The 23,109-nt window shown below is 42.5% G+C and overlaps 1 protein-coding gene across 15 annotated transcripts in view; it reads left to right on the forward strand.

Moving 5' to 3' along the window:
• Positions 1 to 23,109, forward strand: part of Rbfox1 (RNA binding fox-1 homolog 1) — a 2,110,633-nt gene that overhangs the window by 1,180,299 nt on the left and 907,225 nt on the right. For all 15 annotated transcript variants that reach the window (XM_085832308.1, XM_029470804.2, XM_085832312.1 and 12 more), the window contains exon 5: positions 1,788 to 1,835. In XM_085832308.1, coding sequence (XP_085688434.1) covers positions 1,788 to 1,835 — 48 coding nt within the window. The remainder of the gene's footprint in view (positions 1 to 1,787; positions 1,836 to 23,109) is intronic.

Below are 23,109 nucleotides of genomic sequence, written 5' to 3' on the forward strand. Positions count from 1 at the left end.
GTATTTTCCCCTTGTCCCCAGGATACAAGCACTCTCAAGGCAGGTTCTTCCCTGTGTTTTGTACACTATTGGGTCCTTTGTATGTAGAACCTGGCATGATATGAGTGGGTACTAAATAGCTCCCGTTTGTTTTTTACATGTATTCACTCATTCCATGTGGGTGAGGGCAAGTGCATGCTATTGAATATCAGTACATGTCAAAGGAGAGCTTATTGGAGCTGGACTTCTCCTTCTACTAAGTGTATCCTGGGGATTTAATGAGTTTGTTAGACAGGCATAGATGTCTTTACTTTAATGACCCATCATTTGAACCCTGAATCTTTTGCATAAATAAATCAGTGGCATAATTTTTTGTGTGAATGTCTCTTTTCTTCTATCTAGTAAGTTCCTTAAAGTTAGTTTTCATCTTTGTATGAGGAGAAAAAAAAAACAACAAAAAGGATTAGATGTACATACTGGCTGGTTTTGTGTGTCAACTTGACACAGCTGGAGTTATCTCAGAGAAAGGAGCTTCAGTTGGGGAAATGCCTCCATGAGATCCAGCTGTGTGGCATTTTCTCAATTAGTGATCAAGGGGGAAGGGCTCTTTGTGGGTGGTGGCATCCCTGGGCTGGTAGTCTTGGGTTCTATAAGAGAGAAGGCTGAGCAAGCCAGGGGAAGCAAGCCAGGAAGAAACATCCCTCCATGGCCTCTGCATAAGCTCTTGCTTTCTGACCTGCTTGAGTTCTAGTCCTGACTTCCTGTGGTGATGAACAGCAATGTGGAAAATGTAAGCTGAATAAACCCTTTCCTCCACAACTTGCTTCTTGGTCATGATGTTTGTGCAGGAATAGAAACCCTGACTAAGACAGTGTAGAAAGGCATTAAATATAGTGACTTTGTGACAGCTGAGTGAAGGGCAGATAAATGAATGAGTGGGTGAGTGCATAGATGGGTGGGTGGGTGGGCGGGCAAACATGCAGCTAGATGGACAGGTAGAAGGGTTAATGGATAGATGAACAAATGGATGGACTGATAGATGAATGGATAGATGGATGAACATATGTATGTATGAATGTATGTGGATGCATAGATGAATAGATAGGTACATTGATGAGTAGATAGCCAGGCAGGCATACTGATAGATAAATGGGTGCATGGGTAAATGGATATAAGTATAGTTGGGAAGTAGATCGATTGATAGTTAGATGGATGGATAAAAGAAGAGGTGGATAAGTGGGCAGATAGATCAAGGGATGGGTGGATATAGGCAGACTGATGGACTGATAAACAGGTGGTTGGTTGGATGAGTGGATGGATGCATTGATGGTTGGGGGGATGAGCATATAGATGGCTGGACAGAGAGATGAATAGGAAGGTGGCTGAATGAGCAAAACCAATGACTATGTGGTGATGGCTTGTGTTGAAGCCAGCTATATTTGCATGTGACAAGTGTAGAAGAGTACATTAAGTCTACTTTAACAGTTCCTTTTCATACAAATAAAGTCGCTAGGGGAAGGGAGAGATAATCTTACGGGTGCTCAGTTTCTCTCTACTGCTCTCTGACCCATAGCACCCTGGTTCACCCCTCATCTGTCTGTAAGAAAGCTTCCTTACAACACGCATATGCCTCTAATGCAAACACCACCATGTCCACCTCCAAACCCACCATAAAGGGCAATGGCTCGAGAAAGAGCTGCTAAGAGCTGCTGGGAGTGTCATCCATTATTAATATAAAGGGCACCTCAGTAGCACCACAGAAGGTCCTCCACGTGCAAGCCTGACTCCTGTTCTTTCTCCTCCTCCAGGATATCAAAGCCGACTCCAATAACTGCGCGCAAACAGAGGACAGAAAGGTAAGTCAATATATTTTGTCTTTCTGGTTTCAAACACAGGAAGCATGTTGTAATGGCAGCCTGGGAGTTTCAGGTACACCTCACCAGACCACACTCTGCAGGTGACTTGTGCATTGACACCTGCAGACCGACGCCTTAAACTGTCCATCATTTTATTCCCCTCCAGTCTGTGTTGTTTCTAATGGCTGCAGAGAGGAGTGTGTGTGCAATGTGATTAGGTTCTACAAGAAAGTGTACCTGTGGTTTTATTCTACTATCCTTCTTTAAAAAAAAAAAAAAGCTTATTGATGTTTCATATCACAATTTAAATGAATGTGGTTAATGTTTGATGTACCATATGTTATATATCATATATGCCATCATATATCATTACATGAATTATAGAATAGATGATGTCTAGAATCTGCAGGTATAGCTATGTGTATCTGATCCATGTGTATTTATTTGAAAGAGACCTTACATGAATTTCCTTCAGGACCTATCCGCATAAACAGCAACTTCCTATTTGAGATGGAAGACCAGTGGAAAGTTACCTAGCAGATATATGCGTTTTCCACCCATTTGTTCGTTAGCTTTGGACCTCTCAGGAGAAGCAACTTTCAGATCATTGTTCTCAGTCTCTCCTTACTAGCAAAAGTTCAAAGAATTTTCTATGACAAAGCACAACGGAACACAGAGGAGGTACAGAAGCAAGACCATGGGGCCCGAACCTCATGGCTACTCCTGACACTATCTATGGGTTTAGGACAGTGTCTCTCTTTGCAGTGGAACCACTGTGGCCCCATGTGGTCATTAATATTTTGAGCAATAATTTCATGATGGCCAGTACATCTGCTGATTAATAATGTCAGATGAGTCCACAGAAAAGGACTTGTTTGTGAATATGAAGCCATTGCCTGCAGAGTTTTAGGGAGTGTTCATCATAGCAGTTCATGTTTACAACCCTGCTTCAGCTGATTTCTGCTTCTATGCAAATGATGAAGGATCACACGTGCTGTAATAGAGCCTTCTGTTGAACACATATATGGATATCTATGGCTGGGACACAAGTACTTGCCACTTAGGTGACACAAACTCTCATAGACTTTCCCTACCAGTTTATCCTTTTCCAGCCCTTGATCCCATCTCACTGTGCTCAGAAAGCTGGCTGCCAAAATCAGATGTTTTGCTTTTCCTTGAAAAGTTTATGATGTCCACAAGTATATTTATGTCTGGTGTAAATTTTAAGAAATGAATTCCTGATAGAGTTTGAAAGCTCCCAGGGTAGTAGGTGCTGAAGGAATAACTTCAGCTCTATCATTAACAAGATAAATGGGCTGGACTATGTTCTGAGATTCCTAAGCCACCCTGGCTCTGTTCCACCTGCACTTTCTGTCTGTGGTCTGTCTATCCATTACCAACACCTGGCTCTATATGGCTTATCTGTGATGTGTACTTGGGATGAAGTTATACAGGGTTATTCTCTACAGAGTTTCAATTCTTCTGGAGAAAGGAAAACACATGTACATGCGTGTTCACACACATACACACATTTGTGCACACATGTACATGAACGTACACAGGCACACACACACAGGCATACATTGCCATGTGCGCATGCCACACACAATCTTTTCTCTTCACATAGGCTTGGCTTACGTTGGAAATGTTAGGTAAAGCATTTCTAAAAGGTTTTTCACTTGTTACCTGAGACTGAGCCGACATGACTGATTTGCAAGTGAACCCAAGAGTTGCAGCAGCTAGTGATGTGTCTTCCTGATGCGCACAAACAGAAACCTGCTCAGTCTACATTTCCTTGGCTAAGGATGTTGTATCTTCTAGAGTTCTTTACCTTCGTGGAAAACTCTTAATCAAATTCTAAGCATTCCCAAGGGAAGCACCTCCAGCCTCGTCAGAAAAGCTCATGTCCTGTAGACACTCTGCCTGAGACACAGCCTGCGGCCACACAGGGAGATGGCTGCTGTAGCCCCTGAAGTGGCTATCATTTGTGTCTAAGAATGCATCACAGCCTTTCTGCTACTATGAAGTATAACTTGTTACTAGGGTTTATACATTTGAAGAGATGGACCTTCTCCTGGTGTGTGCATGTACCCCTATGTACCTGTCTCTGTAACCTAAATGCTTCAGAAAAGATTGGTAATTTAATAAAGTGGAACTAAATGACAAGAGATGACAGAGGTGCCACAATAATACATAAACCTGCCTCATAAGCAGCGGTCCCTTGGCCCTGTGTGGATTTTTACAACTGAGGGTTTTTGATGGAGGCTTGGCAAGCTTTTCTCTAAATCAAAGCTCCTGTTAGTGGAGAAAGCAGGACAGTGCCCTCCCAGCCCCATCCCCCACCCTGCCTCAGCTGGACAGTGCCCTTCCAGCCCCATCCTCACCCCACCTCTGCAAGAGCTTGTAGCATCCAAAGAGAACTTTGATTTTTTTCAACTTTGTCATTTTTGTTTTTTGTTTTTAAACCTTCCTTTGCTTCTCTCTTCCTGCAGGCTCTGCCCTTCCATCTGCACCTTTGCTTGTATACCTCGCTGCATTTCTTACTGGTAGAATTTTTTGAAATATCAACACTTCAGTACAGTTCTGCTCCTGCTGCCCTCTTCCTTGTGCACCCCCTCTTCTCCATAGTGCCTTATGTAGACCAAGCTGGCCTCATACTTGTTCTGTAGCTGGAGATGACCTTGAAGTTCATTTTCTGTGGCCTCTACCTCTAGAGCACTTGAATTATAGACTTATGTCACTATAGCCTAATAATGTGACACCATGGATCTAGCTCAGGGCTTTGTGCATGCCAAACAAGCACCCTACCAGATGAGTCACATGGATAGTGATGCTTATTTGGAAATGAGGCCTTGCCCTGTTGCATCCTGGGATGATTGGAAGAACCATGACAGTCCCTACTTAGTCAAAATGCCCCAGGAGATGCTTTTATTTTTGCATTTTATTTTATCTATTATATACATGTATATAATATATAGATGTTATATATATATAGATCATAGATTATAGATATACCATATATATATATATATATATATATATATATATATATATATATAGTATGTGATGTGTGTGTGTGTGTGTGTGTCACAGTACACTTATAAGGTCAGAGGAAAACTTTCAGGAATTAGGAATTGGTTCTCTACTTTGAGCATTCCAGAGACTTAGTGGCTCCCAAAGAAGACTCAGCAGATCAAGAAGACATTCATTGTCTCTCCTGTTTGCCTGTATCTTGGCTGTCTGGTTTCTTTTGGGACAACAGAAAGCTCACTGTCAAGTGGGAAACCTCACCTTGTTGTTTATGGGAAATTTCTTGGTGGATACCAAGATATGATCTTATTTTGTTCTTGTAACTTGTGATTAGATGAACTAGCAGAGCTCCTGAGACTATACCCACATCAGAAAAGGCTTCTTACATCTCCTTTGATCTCCTGGAAGATGCCTCTGGAACATATTACAGGAATGTGGAGTGTGGTACTCTGCTACTTGCTACTGGACTGTAGGTGATGCCTCCCCAGTCATAAGACTAATGTGGATTCAGCAAAGGTGATGGGAGGTAACCCATCACCCTGCATCCATGCCTGACTGTGTACAGCTGCACAAGCATGGCATTACAGCACCTGTGTTCCTACTCAGGGAACTGACACATTTGAATTTGTTTTTATTTGTGGTGTAAAATCCATCTGAATTTCAAACTATGATGAGGACGGTGATTCTGGTGATGAGCATAGAGGCTTGCACATCAGTCAAGGAGAGTCTGTCAAGAGAAGACAAGAGCCCATTTGTCAAAAGCTGTAAACACAGGCAGGGGTTCAACTTCCCACTTTGTACCTGGCCTGGAACAGCTAAGCAGCTCCAGATCTGCCAGAAAATTGTACAGACAGGTTTGGGTGATTTTGGGAGTTATAGCTCAAGTTTCCTTTGTGTGGGCTTGAAGATGTGATGGTTAGAGACATTGACCTATTTTGCTTAGTGTTATGCATTCAGAATATATCTTTGGCCAGCACTTGCACTGCAAGAGAGACAGGTAGTATTGAAGAGCTCTATCAGCAGGTATGGAGGGCCCATTTCTATCCTGTAGTGGAAATGGATCAAAGCCCCAAAGGTTAAGGTGTTTTGAGTCTTAACCCATGCCGGGATGATCTTTTTGCTGATGCAGTGGTCTCTGAGTCATCTATACCCCTATAAGTAACTCCTCACTAATTCTCTATGAGTAAGCCTGACAAGCCCTTTGCTTCTTCTTGTTATATTTCAGTCAAACTATCTATTTGGTCAGTTATTGTGTTCTATCTAGGTTGAGTAGATGTCTGTCCACATTTTTCCACAGAAAGCCACACAACAGGTGGGATCCTAGAATGGATACAAAGGTAGACATCTGTGGCAAACATCATAACAAAAAATGGTGGTCCTAAAACTGGGGCTGAGGATACAACAGAAAATGGGGCTTGAGCTTGAAGACGAGATGTAAAATAGGTCAGGCCAGCCTAAGGAAGTCCAATAAGCACAAAAGTACCACAAACCCTTGCATGGAATACAAATCCATGTTACATGGAATCTCATAAAGTCTTACAAAGGGATCAGAGAAATAAGCGTATTTACATGGCCATATGATGTCTGTCCATTTGCTGTTTCTACTTGTTCAGGACTTTGTCAGCTCAGTCATGATCTTGCCATCTATGTATCCTCTCTGTCCCCTGGCTTGTCTGATGATTCACATTTTGCATCTCAGGTTGGTCCTCCAAGGCTGTGACTTGTCCTCAGCCACCATTGCTGTCATCCATAGCTTATTCCAAATGGATACAGCCTGATTTATAAATAATCATTGATACAGCAGCTACAGCATCTCATGGAACCCAGACTGCTTTGGAACTCACAATGGAGCCAGATACAGTCCTGAGCTCCTGACCCACCTGTGTCTATCCCTTCACTGCTGGAATTACAGGTGTGTGCCATCATACTAGGTTTATGTAGTACTGGATTTCTAGCACAGAACTTCAAGTTTTCTAGGCATATCTATATACATATCTACCAGCTGATCCTCATCCCCAGTCTTGTAAATTATTTTCCTTAAGAGGAAAAAAACAGATATTGACATCACCATCTAGTTGACACTTAGAGAGTGTCATAGGCAGTTTTCAGTGCTTCATATTTAATCTTTCATCAAACATTTGCCAAGAGCCTTGTGGCCTGATAATTATGTTCCTGAATGAAACAAATCATGGAATGGGGATAGAAAACATTTCTCAGATCCCTCAGGTGGTAAGGGGAGAGATGGGCTACAGCACAGGGAGTGTGCCATTGACTGCAGACCACTGGACTGTATTTCCTATTATACAATCCTGTGGGGAAAGTAAGTCAAACAAAATCAGTGCATACCACTCAAAATTTCACTCCTCCTAGTGTACGAATAGCTTCCACACATGAGGTCCTTCACAGAGACTCTCAACAGAACAGAAAGAGCTGAGGCTAATGCAAAACAATACTCTAGGACACCTTTATTTGCCTGGCTTCCTCTCAGTTACTCACACCAAGGCATTGTCTCAGTCCTTAATCCATAGGCACTTCAGGCTCTTTGGGATGGATGGTCACTGCCAGAGTTTGCCATTCCAGTCTGGCTGGGAATTAGTCTTGTAGATTAGAACATCTTCATGCAGGATGCCTTTTGGGTGGGTTGTCTTAACATTGAAAATGAGATGTTAGGAGGCATCTCTGTTTCATGTATTTTAGGAAAATTTGTGAAACTGATGGGGCTTTTACAGTGGGTTGTGGTGTCAAGTTCCATTAGTCTCTAATGGGCCCAAAACCCAAGTGTCAGATGATGAGGGAGCACTGGGCACCCTCTGCAATACTTCTAGCCCAAATGTACCCCATAGTGTGCAGTGGGTGTGTGTGTGGAGTGAGCTGTCAGATAGCTCTTGGCCTTGAAGCTGGTTGTGAGGAGCCAGTTCACACAGTTATGGTCTAGCAGAATGGCTATTAGCTTAGCTCAGGTTCTCAAATGCCAAGGTTTGAACACCAAACCCCACAGCTTCCTGGCTGTTTAATTCTTCAAGTGCCCACAAGATCAAGCAACATGGAGATGAGCCACTTCTGTGGTCCCCAAGGGCTTGGTGAGCTGACATGCTTGAGGCTCTTGTTCTTTTGGTTGGGTTGTGTTCCCAGAGTTCAAATTGCCTTAATAGTTGATTAGGTTTTGTTGGATTTTTGAGACAGGGATTCTGACAGTCAGATCTGGTCTAAAACTTGTTCTTGTGACCCAATCTTGCCTGGGACTCAAGCTCCTACTCTTTCAGGCTTCAGAGTACCTGGGATTGCAAGTATGTACCACTGTCCAGCTTACTGTCCCTGCTTTTTCCTGAATTTTAACATTGACTCAGTGTGTTACCCCTGTCATGAGACCAGAGCAGTTACATGTGGGACCTGTTTTAATAAACAGCAAAGTAAATATCAAAGTTTCCACAATATCTCAATTCCCCAGTTACTGAGAAGTCAGACATCTTGTAGATGTTTCTGGTTTGGATAAGGCTGTGTGGAGAGGGTTGCTAACCATAGATCTCAGAGGCTTCGATTTGATTGGTTATGGACTTGTCAGAATGGCCCTGCTGATAACAGCAGACTGGAAGTGAGAAGTGGGTCTTCTGGGTGATTGATCAAGGATGCCTGCAGAGGGTAAAGGTGTAGGGGCAGTAGTTTATGTGTTACACATGGATTCATTCTTTGCCAGAACTAGTGATGTATAATTGATTAATGATATCTCCAGAGGATAAAGGAATTGGAGTAACAATATATGTATTATGTATATTTTTAAACATGAATGAGTGCACATTTGATTAGAGATGCCTACAGAGAATAAAAGGGAGGATAGAAGTGCTACCGGTGCTATGTATAGATTCTTCCCATCACCACACATGTCAAACAAATCCCAGGGCCCTGAGCTTTTAGCCCAAGGTAGAGTGGAAGACTCTTCATACATCCACCCTTTTGAGCATGCCTACTTTTTCTCACCATACTACAGACTTGTACCCAATCAAAGCACTGAGGTTTTCATGGATAATGCATGGCTTAAAGATCTCACAAATAAAAGCCTTCTATCAGGTATCCTGGCGTAGACTCTGGAGAAGCCTGTTCTATTGATTCCACTTTGGTGATGAGCAATCTGATTTCAGCCTCAGATAAACAGAGCTATGTTTTGATCTCTTAATTTTAAAAGCATGGTTTGTCTTCTTTCCACAGTTGCATATTAACTGGGGCTCAGTCGCTTGCCTTTTAATACCATTAATTATAGCTATTGCTTTCATTTGTCATTTATTTTGCTTAAGAGAAGCGAGATTATTCCTTTGTATAATTTTTAGTGATGCTTTCTTTCTCTAAACTCTGAATTAAAATGTATTTAAAAGATGCTTAATTAAGTGCATGCTATTTTTTAGGACAGTTCTGCCATCTCTTCTTAATAGGAAAAAAAAAAAAAAGGCCAGTTGCTTTTTACACGATGAGCAGAGTGAGCGCTAATTAATTTTTCCTTCTGTTTTGTTGGTACATTTTATTATCCCAGTCTCGCTGTGTGACTGGGTGTCTTCACGTGTTAGATAGAAAGCACGGACTGTCCAAATGTGATTTATGTTGTCCTGGCGCTTTTGCAGAGTTCAGCTGAATTTTTTTTCCTGTTGATGAAGGTCAGAAACCTCTGAGATGATGCCATCCATCTCAGCAACTAGGTTGCTGAAATGAGTTTTGATGGGACCTCAGGCAACATCAGCAGAACTTGGCGAAAGCTGGGGGAGGTGTGCACCGGGATGCTGCATCTGTGCACACGTACATGTGCGGCACATACCTCCGAAGTTCTTACGGATAGTCAGAAACACCAAATTACCAGGCTTACTCTATTGGTATGCACTTGTTTTATCATCATTCCAGATTTCTTGATGAATAGTTGCCAAATAAAAATCTTTGTACACTTCAGACATCAGCATATTGTATTGATATTTGTATGCATTATGAAGTAATTTTGTAAGCAGGATAATAAATACATCCATCATATGACTCTCTGTCTCTGTCCCTCTCTGTCTGTCTCTCTGTGTGTATTTGTCTCTGTCTTTGTCTGTCTGTCTGTCTCCCCCTCTCTCTGTCTCCCTCTCTCCCTTTCTGTCTCTGCCTGCCTGCCTGCCTGTCTGTCTGTCTGTCTGTCTGTTTCCCTCTCCCCTCCCCCATCTTTAATTATTTTTCTTCTTGTACTATGTCATGCTATGGAGTACAGACTACCCATGAATTTACAATCCTCCTGCTTCAGCCTCTCAAGGGCATGGCTTACCAGCAAACAGTCATACTTAACTTCTTGTTGGTTCATGTGGTGTGTGTGTGTTTGTGTGTGTGTGTAGGTGCTTGAGAAGAATATTTGAGATTATTTATTTCGTTTTAAATGGAGGATGTTTTCTTGAGGGGAGAGTGTGCTCTAGAAGAAGGAGAAATAAAGAGAAGAAAGGAAAGAGGAAGGCAGAGGAAGGAAATGAAGGCATCTAGTTTTATTTCTGACAGTATCTCACACAGGTACAAAATAGCTTCATGGACTGCAGATGGCCATGGATCAGGCAGGGTGTGGTTCAGAGACACTGAATACATAAAGAAGAGGGAAGCAGGAATAGAGATGGAGGCAGTGGCCAGAGGGGCAAGGATTCAATCCAAAGATCCCATGATAGAGGGCCATTGCAGAAGCCAGGAGGACGCAAAGGAAGATCAGCTCTCCTGGCGCCCTGGTTTTAGGCACTCAGGTTCCAGAATCTTAAGGAAATTCCCTGGGCTGTGATTATGGTAATTTGTTGTAGCATCTCTGAGGGACTGATACATTCTCTAAAGGAACCAACCAGCTTAGAAGATCAATCACAGACTTAGTACAAACGCACTCACATGCATGTACAATGTGTGCATGTCTATGTACACCTCACACAAGTGCACATGCTCTAGTAGCATGGATATACATGTACTCACAGCAAATGTATGAACCACTGTACACTCATGTCCACATATCACACAGGTACACACCATAGAGACACATATGTACACATATGCACAGTGTATGCAATTACATGTACATACTGCATACAAATGTTTCACACATGTTTCTATGTCAACTTGCCCATATTACAAAGAGCTTGGAGGACACCTGCATAAGGAGGAGGGTATTCTAGTCACTAGGTCCTTGGACAGAGGCCTGCCATGATTTAAAGGATTACATACCACCTTATATAAATTCCCTATAAATTCCAAGATGGTTCTGCAATATAGGGATAATGCCTACCCCTTTTGGGTCAGGTCATGGGTCCTGGTCCAAACTAAGTTCTCCATCATGAGTTATATTTCAGAAGGTTGTAGTAGCATTGCAGGGAAGAGGGTAGAAAGGGCCTGCTGGGGATGGATGCCCTATGAATGAAGAGACCTGGACTCTATCTAGATATCAGCTCACTTTTTTTTTTACACACCACATACATGCACATACATGTATGTCTGGCATGCAGACAAACACAAGGACAAATAACAAAGTCACACCATAAGGCATAAGGTGACTTTGACTACCAAGTAACACAGGTAGCCAAGTTACCTTCTGCATCAAAGCTTACCTGACCAGACAGCAGCTAGTCCATTGCACATCCAGGCATTCCCCAAATTTAGGACACATAGCACACTTTACTTTACTTAAAAGTCCTTCTTTCATAAAGGGCCAATAGGCCAATAGCAATGTGGACACTTTAAAAGATGTAGACAGAAAATGATAGGTTTCTATGGAGACTAGAAATTTGATTTTATTACCCTTAAGTTCAAAATGGACTTATTGCCCCCAAAAGGCGATTGACATCAAAGACCCAAAAGAGAAAATTTTAAAGATCCAACATAAATTAAGAACTCCATACCACAAACATCAGGGAACTGGAATTAAATAAAAATTAGGCCTCGAGCAGTGTATTGACCCAGAAGTTCATTATACAGCCTAACCTTTCAATCAAAGACCAAGTCTCATTAAAAGTCGGGCTTTGATTAGGGAAAGTTTGGAGCACTCTAGCACTAGATGGCTCAATCCATGGACAGACAGGCAATGGGAATCCTTACTTTATTTTCTTCACATAAAAGGGAGTGACCTATTTATCTTGTGACATTAAATGTGACTAATACAAAGCGACATCAAACAAGAACTAGCAAAGATTTGTCTATCAATGACTTTTGCCCATTAAATGGTGTGTACTTCTCTGTGTAGGTGTGCAAGCATGTGTGCATGTGTGTGCAGAGGCCAGAGGCTGACACTCTTCAGATTGTTTTGGATCTAGGGTAGCTCATGTAGCTAGGATCTCACTATTTGACTAGACTGGCTGACAAGCAATCCCCAGGGGCCCTCCTGTCTCCACATCTCCAGTGAGGAGCTCACAGGTACAGACTTCAACAACTGGCATTTTACATGGGTGCTGGAGATTCTCATGTTTGTGTGACAAGAACTTTACCAACTGAACCATCTCCCCAGTCTCTAGTGGGGAGACTAATTTTATAATGATAAAATGAGTTTTATAATGTTAGGGAAGAATTTTCACATGTACCTGGACAGGTTGAGCATCACGTGATCACACAGACCATCAGATCTAGGTTGGTGCAAGAGATGTATGATACCAGCCATGCATTTCTCCCAGGAAAGGCAGGAAGAAGAAAGGAAATTCTCTTTACTAACATATTTCCTTTTATGCTATATATGTTCACTATATAGTCTATATAAAAATTATTATACAGTGGCTACACACCAAGGTAGAATAAATAGGGAGAAAAGAGGAAGCCAAATATATTCTAACATTCTCTTTCTATGCTTCCCAGCTTGCTGTGAAGTCCATAGCTACACTGATGGACTGAACCCTCAGACACCATTCGCTGAAATTAACCCTTCCTTCTTTAACTTGTTTATGACAAGTGGTTTTATAATAATGAGAAGTCATAGGCATATAATAAATGGTATGTCAATCTATGCTTTTCTTTCTTTTCTGCCAATTAAGACAAGTTTTTAAAAAGTAGCACAGCAATAAAACAAAAAGATCCCTAGAGGTTTTTCTGATAACAAATGAGTTTCTTATCTTTTGAGGAAAGATCCTAGACTAGCTTTTCCCTTAATGATGTAATTCTAATATAGACCACATCTAAGGCCCAAGATGCACAGAATGGATGGGAAGAATCTTTTAAGCCCCGTGTATTTCAGAGTATAGGTTCCAACTGATTGAAGGCAGCTTTCACTTTCACATCTGAGCTCTGGACGGTAATCACTGCCCATTAATAGTTGATGGGGCTTGCTGTGTAGCTCATCCAGAAGGCTAGCTGAAACCGGGTGGCCCAGTCACTGGCTTATAGGGGTGCTCCCAAATGAAACCTAAGTCTTCCCCTCTAAAATGAAAGTGATTTGGGAGGCGCCACGGGGTGTGTTGTGGAGCACAGCTGAATCATACAGCGAGGATATAATCTCCATTTCACACCATCTCCATTTCCCATGCCTCAGAGTGAGCAGCTCTCTGCATGTCGCTATTCTGTCGCCAGCACTGCTCCCATGCTCACTAATCTTTCTGAACAGAGAACCGAGCTTCCAGCAGACAGAAGAGTAAGTGAGGATTTAATAAGTGAGGAATAGTGCTGTTTTCAATTCATTTAATCTGAGAATCTATTTGTGGAAGACGTGCAGTTTGATATTACCAGACAGTGTCCTAAAGTTTATTACAGCAGAAAGGAGGCCATTGAGAGGAATGAAGTGAGCACAAGGCTTGAGACTTGAGGGTAAGCCACTTTATGTCAGGGAGCAGATCCACATGTTCCTGTCCTGAAAGAGACAATGGAGGGGATACCTGTCCATGCTTTCTTCTGGGCTCCGACTCAGTTTACCTATGCAAGCCTCATAGTTATGCCAGGATCATGCTTTCTAGTTACATTCATTGAAAAAAATGTTTGTGCTTTTGTCTTATTTTCTTAAATTTATGGTTTTAAAATTTCACACACAAGTGCAGAGTAATTTTATCATTTCTAGCCTCCATATTCTTTCTCTGACATCCATTTCCTTCAGTGTTCTTCCTATTCCATTTAGAATGGATGACCTCTCTCTCTCTCTCTCTCTCTCTCTCTCTCTCTCTCTCTATATATATATATATATATATACATACACATACATATATGCACACTATATAGGTATGCATATACATATGCTATGTGTATATATACATATAGAAGTATACATATATACATATATACACATATATGTGTGTATACATATATACATACACACATATATATGTGTGTATATATATATGTGTGTGTGCAGGAATATATACAGATATACTGTGTATATATACATATATGCATATATGTATATATACATATTCATACACATGTACAGATATACATACATATACCCTACTGAGCCCAGTTGGTGTTGTTCACATGTGCATGTGTGTATGACTAACCACTTAGCATTGGCAGCTTGTTCCTGAAGTAAACTGCTTTTGTGTCTTTCAGAAGCCAGTGACTGCCTAAAATTCTTCATCTAGGGGTGAACTTTGAAAATTTCCATGTTGTCATGTCAACTTGTGTTATTATTATGCAGTTCTCCTTTATACAACCATAGTGTTGAGATTCCATGGCTGAAGCCTCCCTGTTATGTTCGGAGGACACTGTGCAGCAACAGACTTCTAGGTTCTCTGGATCTTAAAATATCTCTGTGCCCTCTGAGATTTTCCTGAGTTGGAAATGAACCAACTGGGGTTGGGCACCCCACAGTCACTTGCTGTATCTTGACCAGTTGTGGATCTCTATAGTAGTTTCTCCAAGTAGAAGAAAAAGCTTCTTTGATATGAGATGCATGTCCCTCTGGGGTTGAGATGGAAGTTATGGGTATAATGATCCTTCTCTACCTATGGGCAAACATTTTCAGTGGTCCCTTCTCTTTCAGGAGGTAGCTTTGTCTGTCTGTTCTGGGTACAGATGGATTGGATAGTTTCAACTTGCTCTGATCACCCAAAAGCTGGAAATGTAGAAACAGTGAACCACCTAAGTGCAAACATCCCACTCATCCAAGGACGCGAGTGTGTGCAATGCTTCTCGAGGAAGCCAAGCACTTCCTGTTCATACCTGTCAGCTCAAACCGTTCTGCTTCTCATTTCTCTGTGTGAATTGCTAATGAGAGAGAGAGAGAGAGAGAGAGAGAGAGAGAGAGAGAGAGAGAGAGAATACCAAAATCCTCTTTTCAAACAAGCACTAGCATCCTTCTCACAAAGCTACAGTTCTTAGCTGTTTACTTTCTGAGCTTTGCGTGTTGTACTTGCAGAGCACCTTAAAGCAATGTTTTTGTGTGAGAGGCCAGGCTGGGTGGTTCAGAGTTTAGACTTTGGGCTAGAACATGGTTCAGTGCAATCCTTCATAGTGTTCAATTAAAGACACCTTGGGAATCTGGTCTCTCTGCCCTGTCATATCCTCATGCATAATATGAGGCTTAAGAGAATTACCACCTTGAACATTGGTTGAGGAAAAAAAAAAGGTACAGATTGCAGTTAGGGTGGAGTTTCCCATGTCCTCAGGGACTGATGAGACTGTAACTATGGCAACTGTTCCCCTTCGTCTCTGCATCTTCTTTGACCTCTCCATGGATGAGGTGGTAGGTTCTCATTTACAGTAACTATACATGTTGTGTTTTAGACTTGCGTTCTGCTTTTCCAGCGTGCAAGTTAGAGTTACCAGGAAATAGGCCATGACGGGCACTATCTGATGAAAGCTCCGATCATTATAATCTAAATTGTTATGTTTCTCCATGGAAGGTAGAAAAGACCAGCAAGTGAGCTGGACACACTGTTCAGTAAGTGTCTTCATATTAAGACTATATTTATATAATTATTGAAATATTTGTATATTTCTGAATGAACTGCCTGAATATTCTCGACTTTTATGGTGAGGACAGAATTCAATCAGCCTCCATACATACATTGCAATATAAATTCAGATGGAGATTTAAGTTGGTTGGAACTTAGGGACTTTTACTATAACTTATAGAAAATTCCAAATCTTTGTAGTAATTTCAGAGTCAGAAAACCTCTGTTTTAACCCAACTGTGATTAAAGTTCTTCACTGCTTACCTTGACTGCCTTCAGGAAGATGCAGAGCTGCAGCCAGACATCACAGTTGCAGTGAACAGATGAAGTGTATCATTGGCATGTTTTACAGAGAAGGGGGTGCACATGTGTGCTTGTCTTCCATCTCCATAAGATGTTCAGTAGGAAAACCAATCAAAATAACAAATATCACTTATTTTCTTGGTTAAATATGTAAACAAACAAACACAAACAAAAAAATGAAACAAACACTATGTAGGAGCAAGACCCGTCCTTTCTCTCCCCTCTCCATATTCAGGAAGTAAAGCCAGTTTGCCACTAACACACCTTTGTCGAGTAAATGAAATGTTTGGTGTTCACGTGATTATGTTAGTCACATAAATGATCTCTCTGTAATTCTGTTCTCGTGGCTGTGAGGTGAGTTAAGAACACTGAGTGCCTGCTGCGTATAGCTATGGACAGACAAGCTTTGCACACCTTTGTTCTGAGCTAAGTTCCCGGGTGCAGTTCTGAAAGATGGCCACAAGAGGTGCCATTTCTGAGCAGGGCTCCACTGCTTTCTGTTTAGACCTCAGGCCAAAATGATTGAAAAGGGTGCTTCATTTCTAAGAAAGGGAAAGTCGGGAATTCCATGTTAATTAAACTGGAAATATTTTTCATCGCTGTGTTTCAATCTCTAAGCTTGCCAGTGGGAACACGTGCATGGCAGAATTCCTGACCTCTATCCATGAGTGTGTCCCGTTGTCTTGAGATCCCAGATTGTTACGTTTGAATGTTCTACAATATAAAACAAAGCAGAATGAAGAAGGAAATGAAAGTAAGGAGACATAGGTCAGTTGGTAAAGTGCATGCCTGCCACATAAGCATGAGGACCTGAGTTTGAGCCCTAAAACCCACATACAAAGATGGTATGTGCATGGTAATGCAGTCTTCTGCTCCCAGGACTACAGAGACAGAGGTCAGGTGCCTGGGTCTTGCTGGCCAGTCATTCCAGCAAGACCCAACAGTGAAGGCAGAGGAACATGACTTATTCAGTAAAGCGGTGCCATGCAAGCATGAGAGTCTGTGTCCCATCCCCAGCAGCAATGTGAGAATGCCCCGTGTGAAGCTGAGCCCTGGGAAACAGTTGTGAGAGAATCTGGGCTTCGTGGCAAGCTCTCCTAAGCAAGTCAGGGAGGACAGGCCAAGTGAGAGACACTGGCTAAAAGAGGTGAGTTGAAAAGCTAGAGAAAAGAGACAAAGAGACAGCTAGCAAGGACCTCTGGCTTCCATATGCGTGTGCACATATGTGCATGCATGTGTATACACACACACACACACATACACAAGATCACACAGACCTGGAGTTTTTAAAAAGCTACCAAGAAAATGCTTTTGTAAAGTAAAAGAGACAAAAGAGGCTGAGCTAAAGACAGTGCTGGGATTAATACTGTGAAGGCTTTAAGTGTCCTTTGTGACATGATGATGCTGAGCACCAGGATAAACCTTCTATCAAGTTCATTCAAAGCCTGGTAATTAAGTTGTAGTTATGCAGAAATCTGTCATTAGAAACTATTCTGAGGTGCTGAGGGGATATCTAGCTATAGCCTGTTGTAAACTAGGATAGCACAAGACCAAACCATTCACACACACACACACACACACACACACACACACACACACATACGTGTGTGTGTGTGTATGCATATGTACATACTTATAATGTGTTACTTATGGAAAAGATTTTGTACATATTGTTCCATGTGAGTTACTTTGAAGCTAATTCATGTTATGGAGCTCAAATTAATGTACGTTAGGTAGTATTAGAGATATTTACATATACTTATTCTCACATATACACACACATACAGAGAGAGTGGAGGGGGAGAGAGAGGGGAGGGGGAGGGGGAAAGGAAGGGGGAGGGGGAGAGGGAGAGGGAGACATATGAGAGATGATCTGGTCATTATTATTTACAAGCCTGTGGTGGGCCCTTTAAATGTCTGGTTTTTAATTTGTGCAGTGCAGAAGTAGTTGAATTTCCTTATGGCCTTCAGGGCTGTTTTAATGTTTTCATAGCTTTACTTTAGGTTCTGAATCTAAACACACCTGGGCATGTGTGTGCTAATTATCTTTAGCATAGAGCAGGTGAGCTGCTGGTGTCTTGGCTCAATCAGCCAGTAGGTGGCAGTGTGCAACCAAGAAACCATTGCCTGGCTGCAGACACTGTTTTAATTAGCTAAAAGGAAAACAGGTATGGCTTCACAGATCGTTTGTTTGTTTGTTTGTTTATTTATTTATTTATTTATTTATTTATTTATTTATTTATTTATTTAAATTTGCCTAAGCAGCCACTGAGAGCAGATGAGCAGATGGTTTCCCCTCCCTCCTCCCAGCTTAAGTATCAGAGGAGAAGGAATATCAAAAGGCAATCAATTGCTGGCCTGGGCCAACCCCCTGAACTTCAGTCCTGCAAACATCATCAGCCCTATGCCATCTTCGAAATTGCTACAGTGGAAGGAAGCATGGAGCTATCAATTACTTCTGGGGCTGCAATGGCCTCTGTCCTTGAAAAGCAAGCCTGCTGACTCTGTGGATGAGATAAAGGGCCATTGTGGAGGCTGGAGGCGGGCTTCTCTATTGGGTCCTAGAAGTTGATTGAAGGCCCCGGAGAAAGAAATGGAAGACCAGCTTAAGTAGTACATGATAGCCAAACCCCCTGAAATGAATTACCATGAGACGTTCAGCACAATAATTGCATCATGGAGGCCGCAGAAGCCTCTTGTAGAAGCAGAAGCCTTCCTTAAAGGACCGCCTCTCCTGGAGCTGTTCACTCTGTCTTTTGAGAGGAGAAGCTGAATGCAGGGGAGATGTTAGGTTGTCTGCATGTACTAAGCACACGTCAGATCACTGTTGAGTTTTTGGGTGTAGTCTCCAATTAACAAATGCAAAAGGGTAGTATCAATACCTCCTGGACAAAGAACTGAGAGTGTCCGAAACAGTGTGTACTCAGGAGACTGGGAGTGGCTCAGTCTGTAAAGAACTTGCTTTGAAAGCACAAGGACCTGAGCTTAATCCCCATCCATGCTGAGGTCGCACCCAACCATGCTGAGGCTACACCCAACCATGCTGAGGCTACACCCAACCATGCTGAGGCTACACCCAACCATGCTGAGGCTACACCCAACCATGCTGAGGCTACACCCAACCATGCTAAACTCATGCCCAACCATGCTGAGTGTGGTAGTGTACACTTGTAACTCCAGGAATCTCTGAGTCTCATTGGCCAGGCAATATATTCTACAAGGTGAACTCTAGGCTAGTGACAGACACTGCTCAAAGATGGCCCTGAGGATGACACCTGAGGTTGCCCTTTGACCTCCACAGGAATGCACAAACATGACAATGCACACAGAGACTTGAACACATGAAAGAGGGTCCCTATCATCTGAAGTACTATGGATAAACCAGGGCATTATAGACCAGGAGATGTAAACCAGACACAAAACCCAAACACTGCTGGTTGGTGCCACATATGGGTTGCATCAGAGCCCGAGTTCTACTGGGAATTCATGGACAAGGATGGAAGGAATGAAAGAATATCCAAGGAGTATTTTGAGTAAGTGAACTAAAGGCATGAACTTTCTTTCTTTCTCTTCTTTCTTTTTAATTTTTTAAAACACTTTTACAGTAAACGAATCCCAGATATTTTCTCATGAAATAAAAGCCATCCTTGTTCATACCAGAACATGTCAAACATACTGAAACATAAGAGACCAATGTATGTATGTTGGTCTCACTATTCAAGAGTCACTATTTTAAGGCAGATACGAGGACACAAGGCTCCTAACCGGAGCACCTGGATAATTCACACAGAGAGATGGATGTGCAAGGCCAACTTGGGCTACAAAGTGACTTCCAGGCCAGCTGTTGGCTTGGCTACTTTCTACTGCTTTAGTAGAAAGGTAATGTATAAAATAAAACGTTTGACTTGAGGCTCACAGTTTTACAGGGCAGTAGAGTCCATGATCATCATGGTGAGTAGAATGTAAGCAGAAAGGCAGACACAGCACTGGAGCACCAGCTAAGAGCTTACATCTGATCCACAAGGCAAAAAGAGTGAGAGCAAGAAAGTGAGAGAGTGAGAAAGCGAGCTCTAGATAGCTTGGTTGGGATTTTGAAATGTCAGCTCCTGTCAGCAGGCTCTTGTTGGCATCTGCCTAGTATCTGGGTTTGGTGGTTGTTTATGGGGTGGATCGCCAAGTGGGGCAGTCTCTGGATGGTCATTACTTCAGCTGTCTCCTGTGAGGCTGTGCCATTGCCTGGCAAATACAGAAGTGGATGCTCACAGTCATCCATTGGATGGAGCACAAGGTCCTCAGTGAAGGAGCCAAAGAAATACCCAGGGAGCTGAAGGGGACTGAAGCCCCATAGAAGGAACAACAATATGAATTAACCAGTACCCTAAGAGCTCCTTGGAATTATACAACCAATCAAAGAAAATACATGGTGAAACTTGTGGCTCTAGCTATATTTATAGCAGAGGATGGCCTAGTCACTCATCAATGGGAGGAGTGGCCCTAGGTCCTGTGAAGGCTCTATGACCCAGTATAGGGGAATGCCAGGACCAGGAATGGGAGTGGGTGGGTTGGGGAGCAAGGGGGAGGGGGAGAGAGAGGGGGAGGGGGGAGGCATTTTCGGAGGGGAAACTAGGAAAGGGGATAACATTTGAAATGTAAATAAAGAAAAATATATAATAATAATAATTAAAAAGAAATGTCAAAACTTATCCCTAGTGACATACCTTGCCCACCTAGTGGCATACCAAGGCCACATCTCCTAATCCTTCACAAACAGTTCCACTCCCTGGTGACCAAGCACTTGAATATACGAACTTATGGGAGTCATTTCCATTCAAACCAACACACCTGGGCTGCAGTGTTATAAACTTTCTCAGAAAATACAAGAGAGGGAGGGAGGGAGGGAGGGAGGGAGAGAGAGAGAGAGAGAGAGAGAGAGAGAGAGAGGGAGGGAGAGAGAGAGAGAGAGAGAGAGAGAGAGAGAGAGAGAGAGAGAGAGAGAGAGAGAGAGAACAGCAACAACTAAGAGCAGCAAATTAAAGCAGCAAAGAGTAAAATTTTAAAGTCATTTATTTTTCTCCTGTCTTTTCTGTCTGAGGAACATAAATGTCAACACAGATTCTGCATATCTTTTTTTTTTTAAGGTTTATTTATTTATTATATAGTAAGTACACTGTAGCTGTCCTCAGATACTCCAGAAGAGGGCATCAGATTTTGTTACGGATGGTTGTGAGCCACCATGTGGTTGCTGGGATTTGAACTCAGGACCTTTGGAAGAGCAGTCGGCGCTCTTAACCACTGAGCCATCTCACCAGCCCCTGATTCTGCATATCTTGTTTGACTTGTATGTCAAAAATATCCCCTTCCTCAGTTGGCCCTGCCTCAGTTGGTAGGTTTTGTGTAAAACAAACTCTCCCATTATGTGTCTGTATCCTACTTTTTATTTTTAATCCTATCACATTTGTTTGATTATTCGTGTGCATGTTTTGGGTGTGCATAGGCCACAGTGCAAGTGTGGAGGTTAGAGGACAGCTCCCCCTGGTTTCTTCCTTCTACCATGGAGGTTCCAGGGATTAAACTCAGGACATCAGACATAATGACAAGTGCCTTTACCTGCTGAGCGCTCTGACACCCATCACATAGATTGTTTTAAAAAACCCTTTTCTACTGCTGTATAGTAGATGAATTCTAGTGTGGAATAAAGAGGCTCACTCAATCTTTGATGAGGAATAGTGGGCCACATGTGAACAGGTGTTCTCAGAATACGTTCATGAGACATGTGGTTTACTGGGCCTTGTTTCAGATAAGCTGCACACTAACAGCACTGCTGACCCTTCTCTCCTCCATGTTGGGAGCACATGAGAAGGAACATGTCTGTCTTTGAATTGCTCCGGCACCCACTCAGGATCTCCTCACCCCGCAGGCAAATCGCAAATCAGCTGAGACCCTGACCAGCACCACAGCCAAGGAAAGCTGCTTCCAGAAATCTGAGATTGCAGCCTGCGTGGGTTATTCCAAGCCTCTTCCCCTCCTACTTTGCTAGGTGGATGCTTCTGGAAGCCCTGTGGGCCGTCTGGCTGCATGCAGATGACAGCACAGCACAGCATCGTTCAGCCTGGGTGTCCCTTGTCCCTTCCATGAAGCTTATTTTTGCATAATTTAAGCATGACATGGTTGTGCCATTTAAGTTCTGTGAAATTGGTGTTCTACCATCCATGAAATTATATACATCTTGGGAATATTTCCAGTTACTACAGGGGAGAATGCATTCTTGTAGAGGGGTGCGACAACAGCAGACTCCATTGAGCCATCCCCCCAGAAAGCAGTTATCACTCTGTGCCATGTTGTGGCATAAAGGTAGACATTTGCTGTTTAAATCCTAGAGAAACAGAACTGCAGGGATAAGCATCCTTTTATGTATTTGTCCTAATTCATCCCATTGCTCTCAGCTTCCCCCACCATGATTCTCCCTAATCCCAGCTCACACCTTAGAGAGCCATGGACTTGCTCACATTGCAGACTCTGTTGTTCTGTATGTCCAGGACAAAGATGAACAATCCTTCAAGGACTGTTTACTGTTGATGGGTTTCATGAGCCTGATTGTCATGTGTGGATGTAGACTCTGCTCATCATATGGACAGGAATAACATGTCATCATGCAGAGCCATTGCTTGGTTTGTTTCCCAGGTCTCTGTATTACTGATGCACAGGAAGGGCAGGCAGTGGGCTCCTGAAAAGCATCACTTGTGTGGAAGGATGTTTCTTCTTAAACCTTGGGGCATCCATAGGAACTTCATTACAGTAAGCATCCCCTGCCTTCCTGGTTTTGGATCCCAGTGATAATTTGTATTCCCTGGGATAGTTCAGTCTGGCTATAGTGTCATGAAGATACCTGGGTAGCTCAGTGGCTTAACATTGACAAACTTGGCACAGTTTCCAACAGTTCTCCAGGGCAATGGTTTTCCCAGGAAAGATATTGGGAGTCAGGGTGCTTCCTACTCCGAAGCCTTTACTTAAGGCGTATTTTTGACAGTGCCTCATGTATCCCACACTGGCCTTGAACTTATGTAGCTGTAGTTGATTTATTATTTAGGATATGCCTGAATGATTGA

The sequence above is a fragment of the Mus caroli genome, unplaced genomic scaffold, assembly GCF_978045245.1.
Source record: "Mus caroli unplaced genomic scaffold, Mus_caroli_1 scaffold_17, whole genome shotgun sequence".
In the NCBI taxonomy this organism is placed as follows: domain Eukaryota; kingdom Metazoa; phylum Chordata; class Mammalia; order Rodentia; family Muridae; genus Mus; species Mus caroli.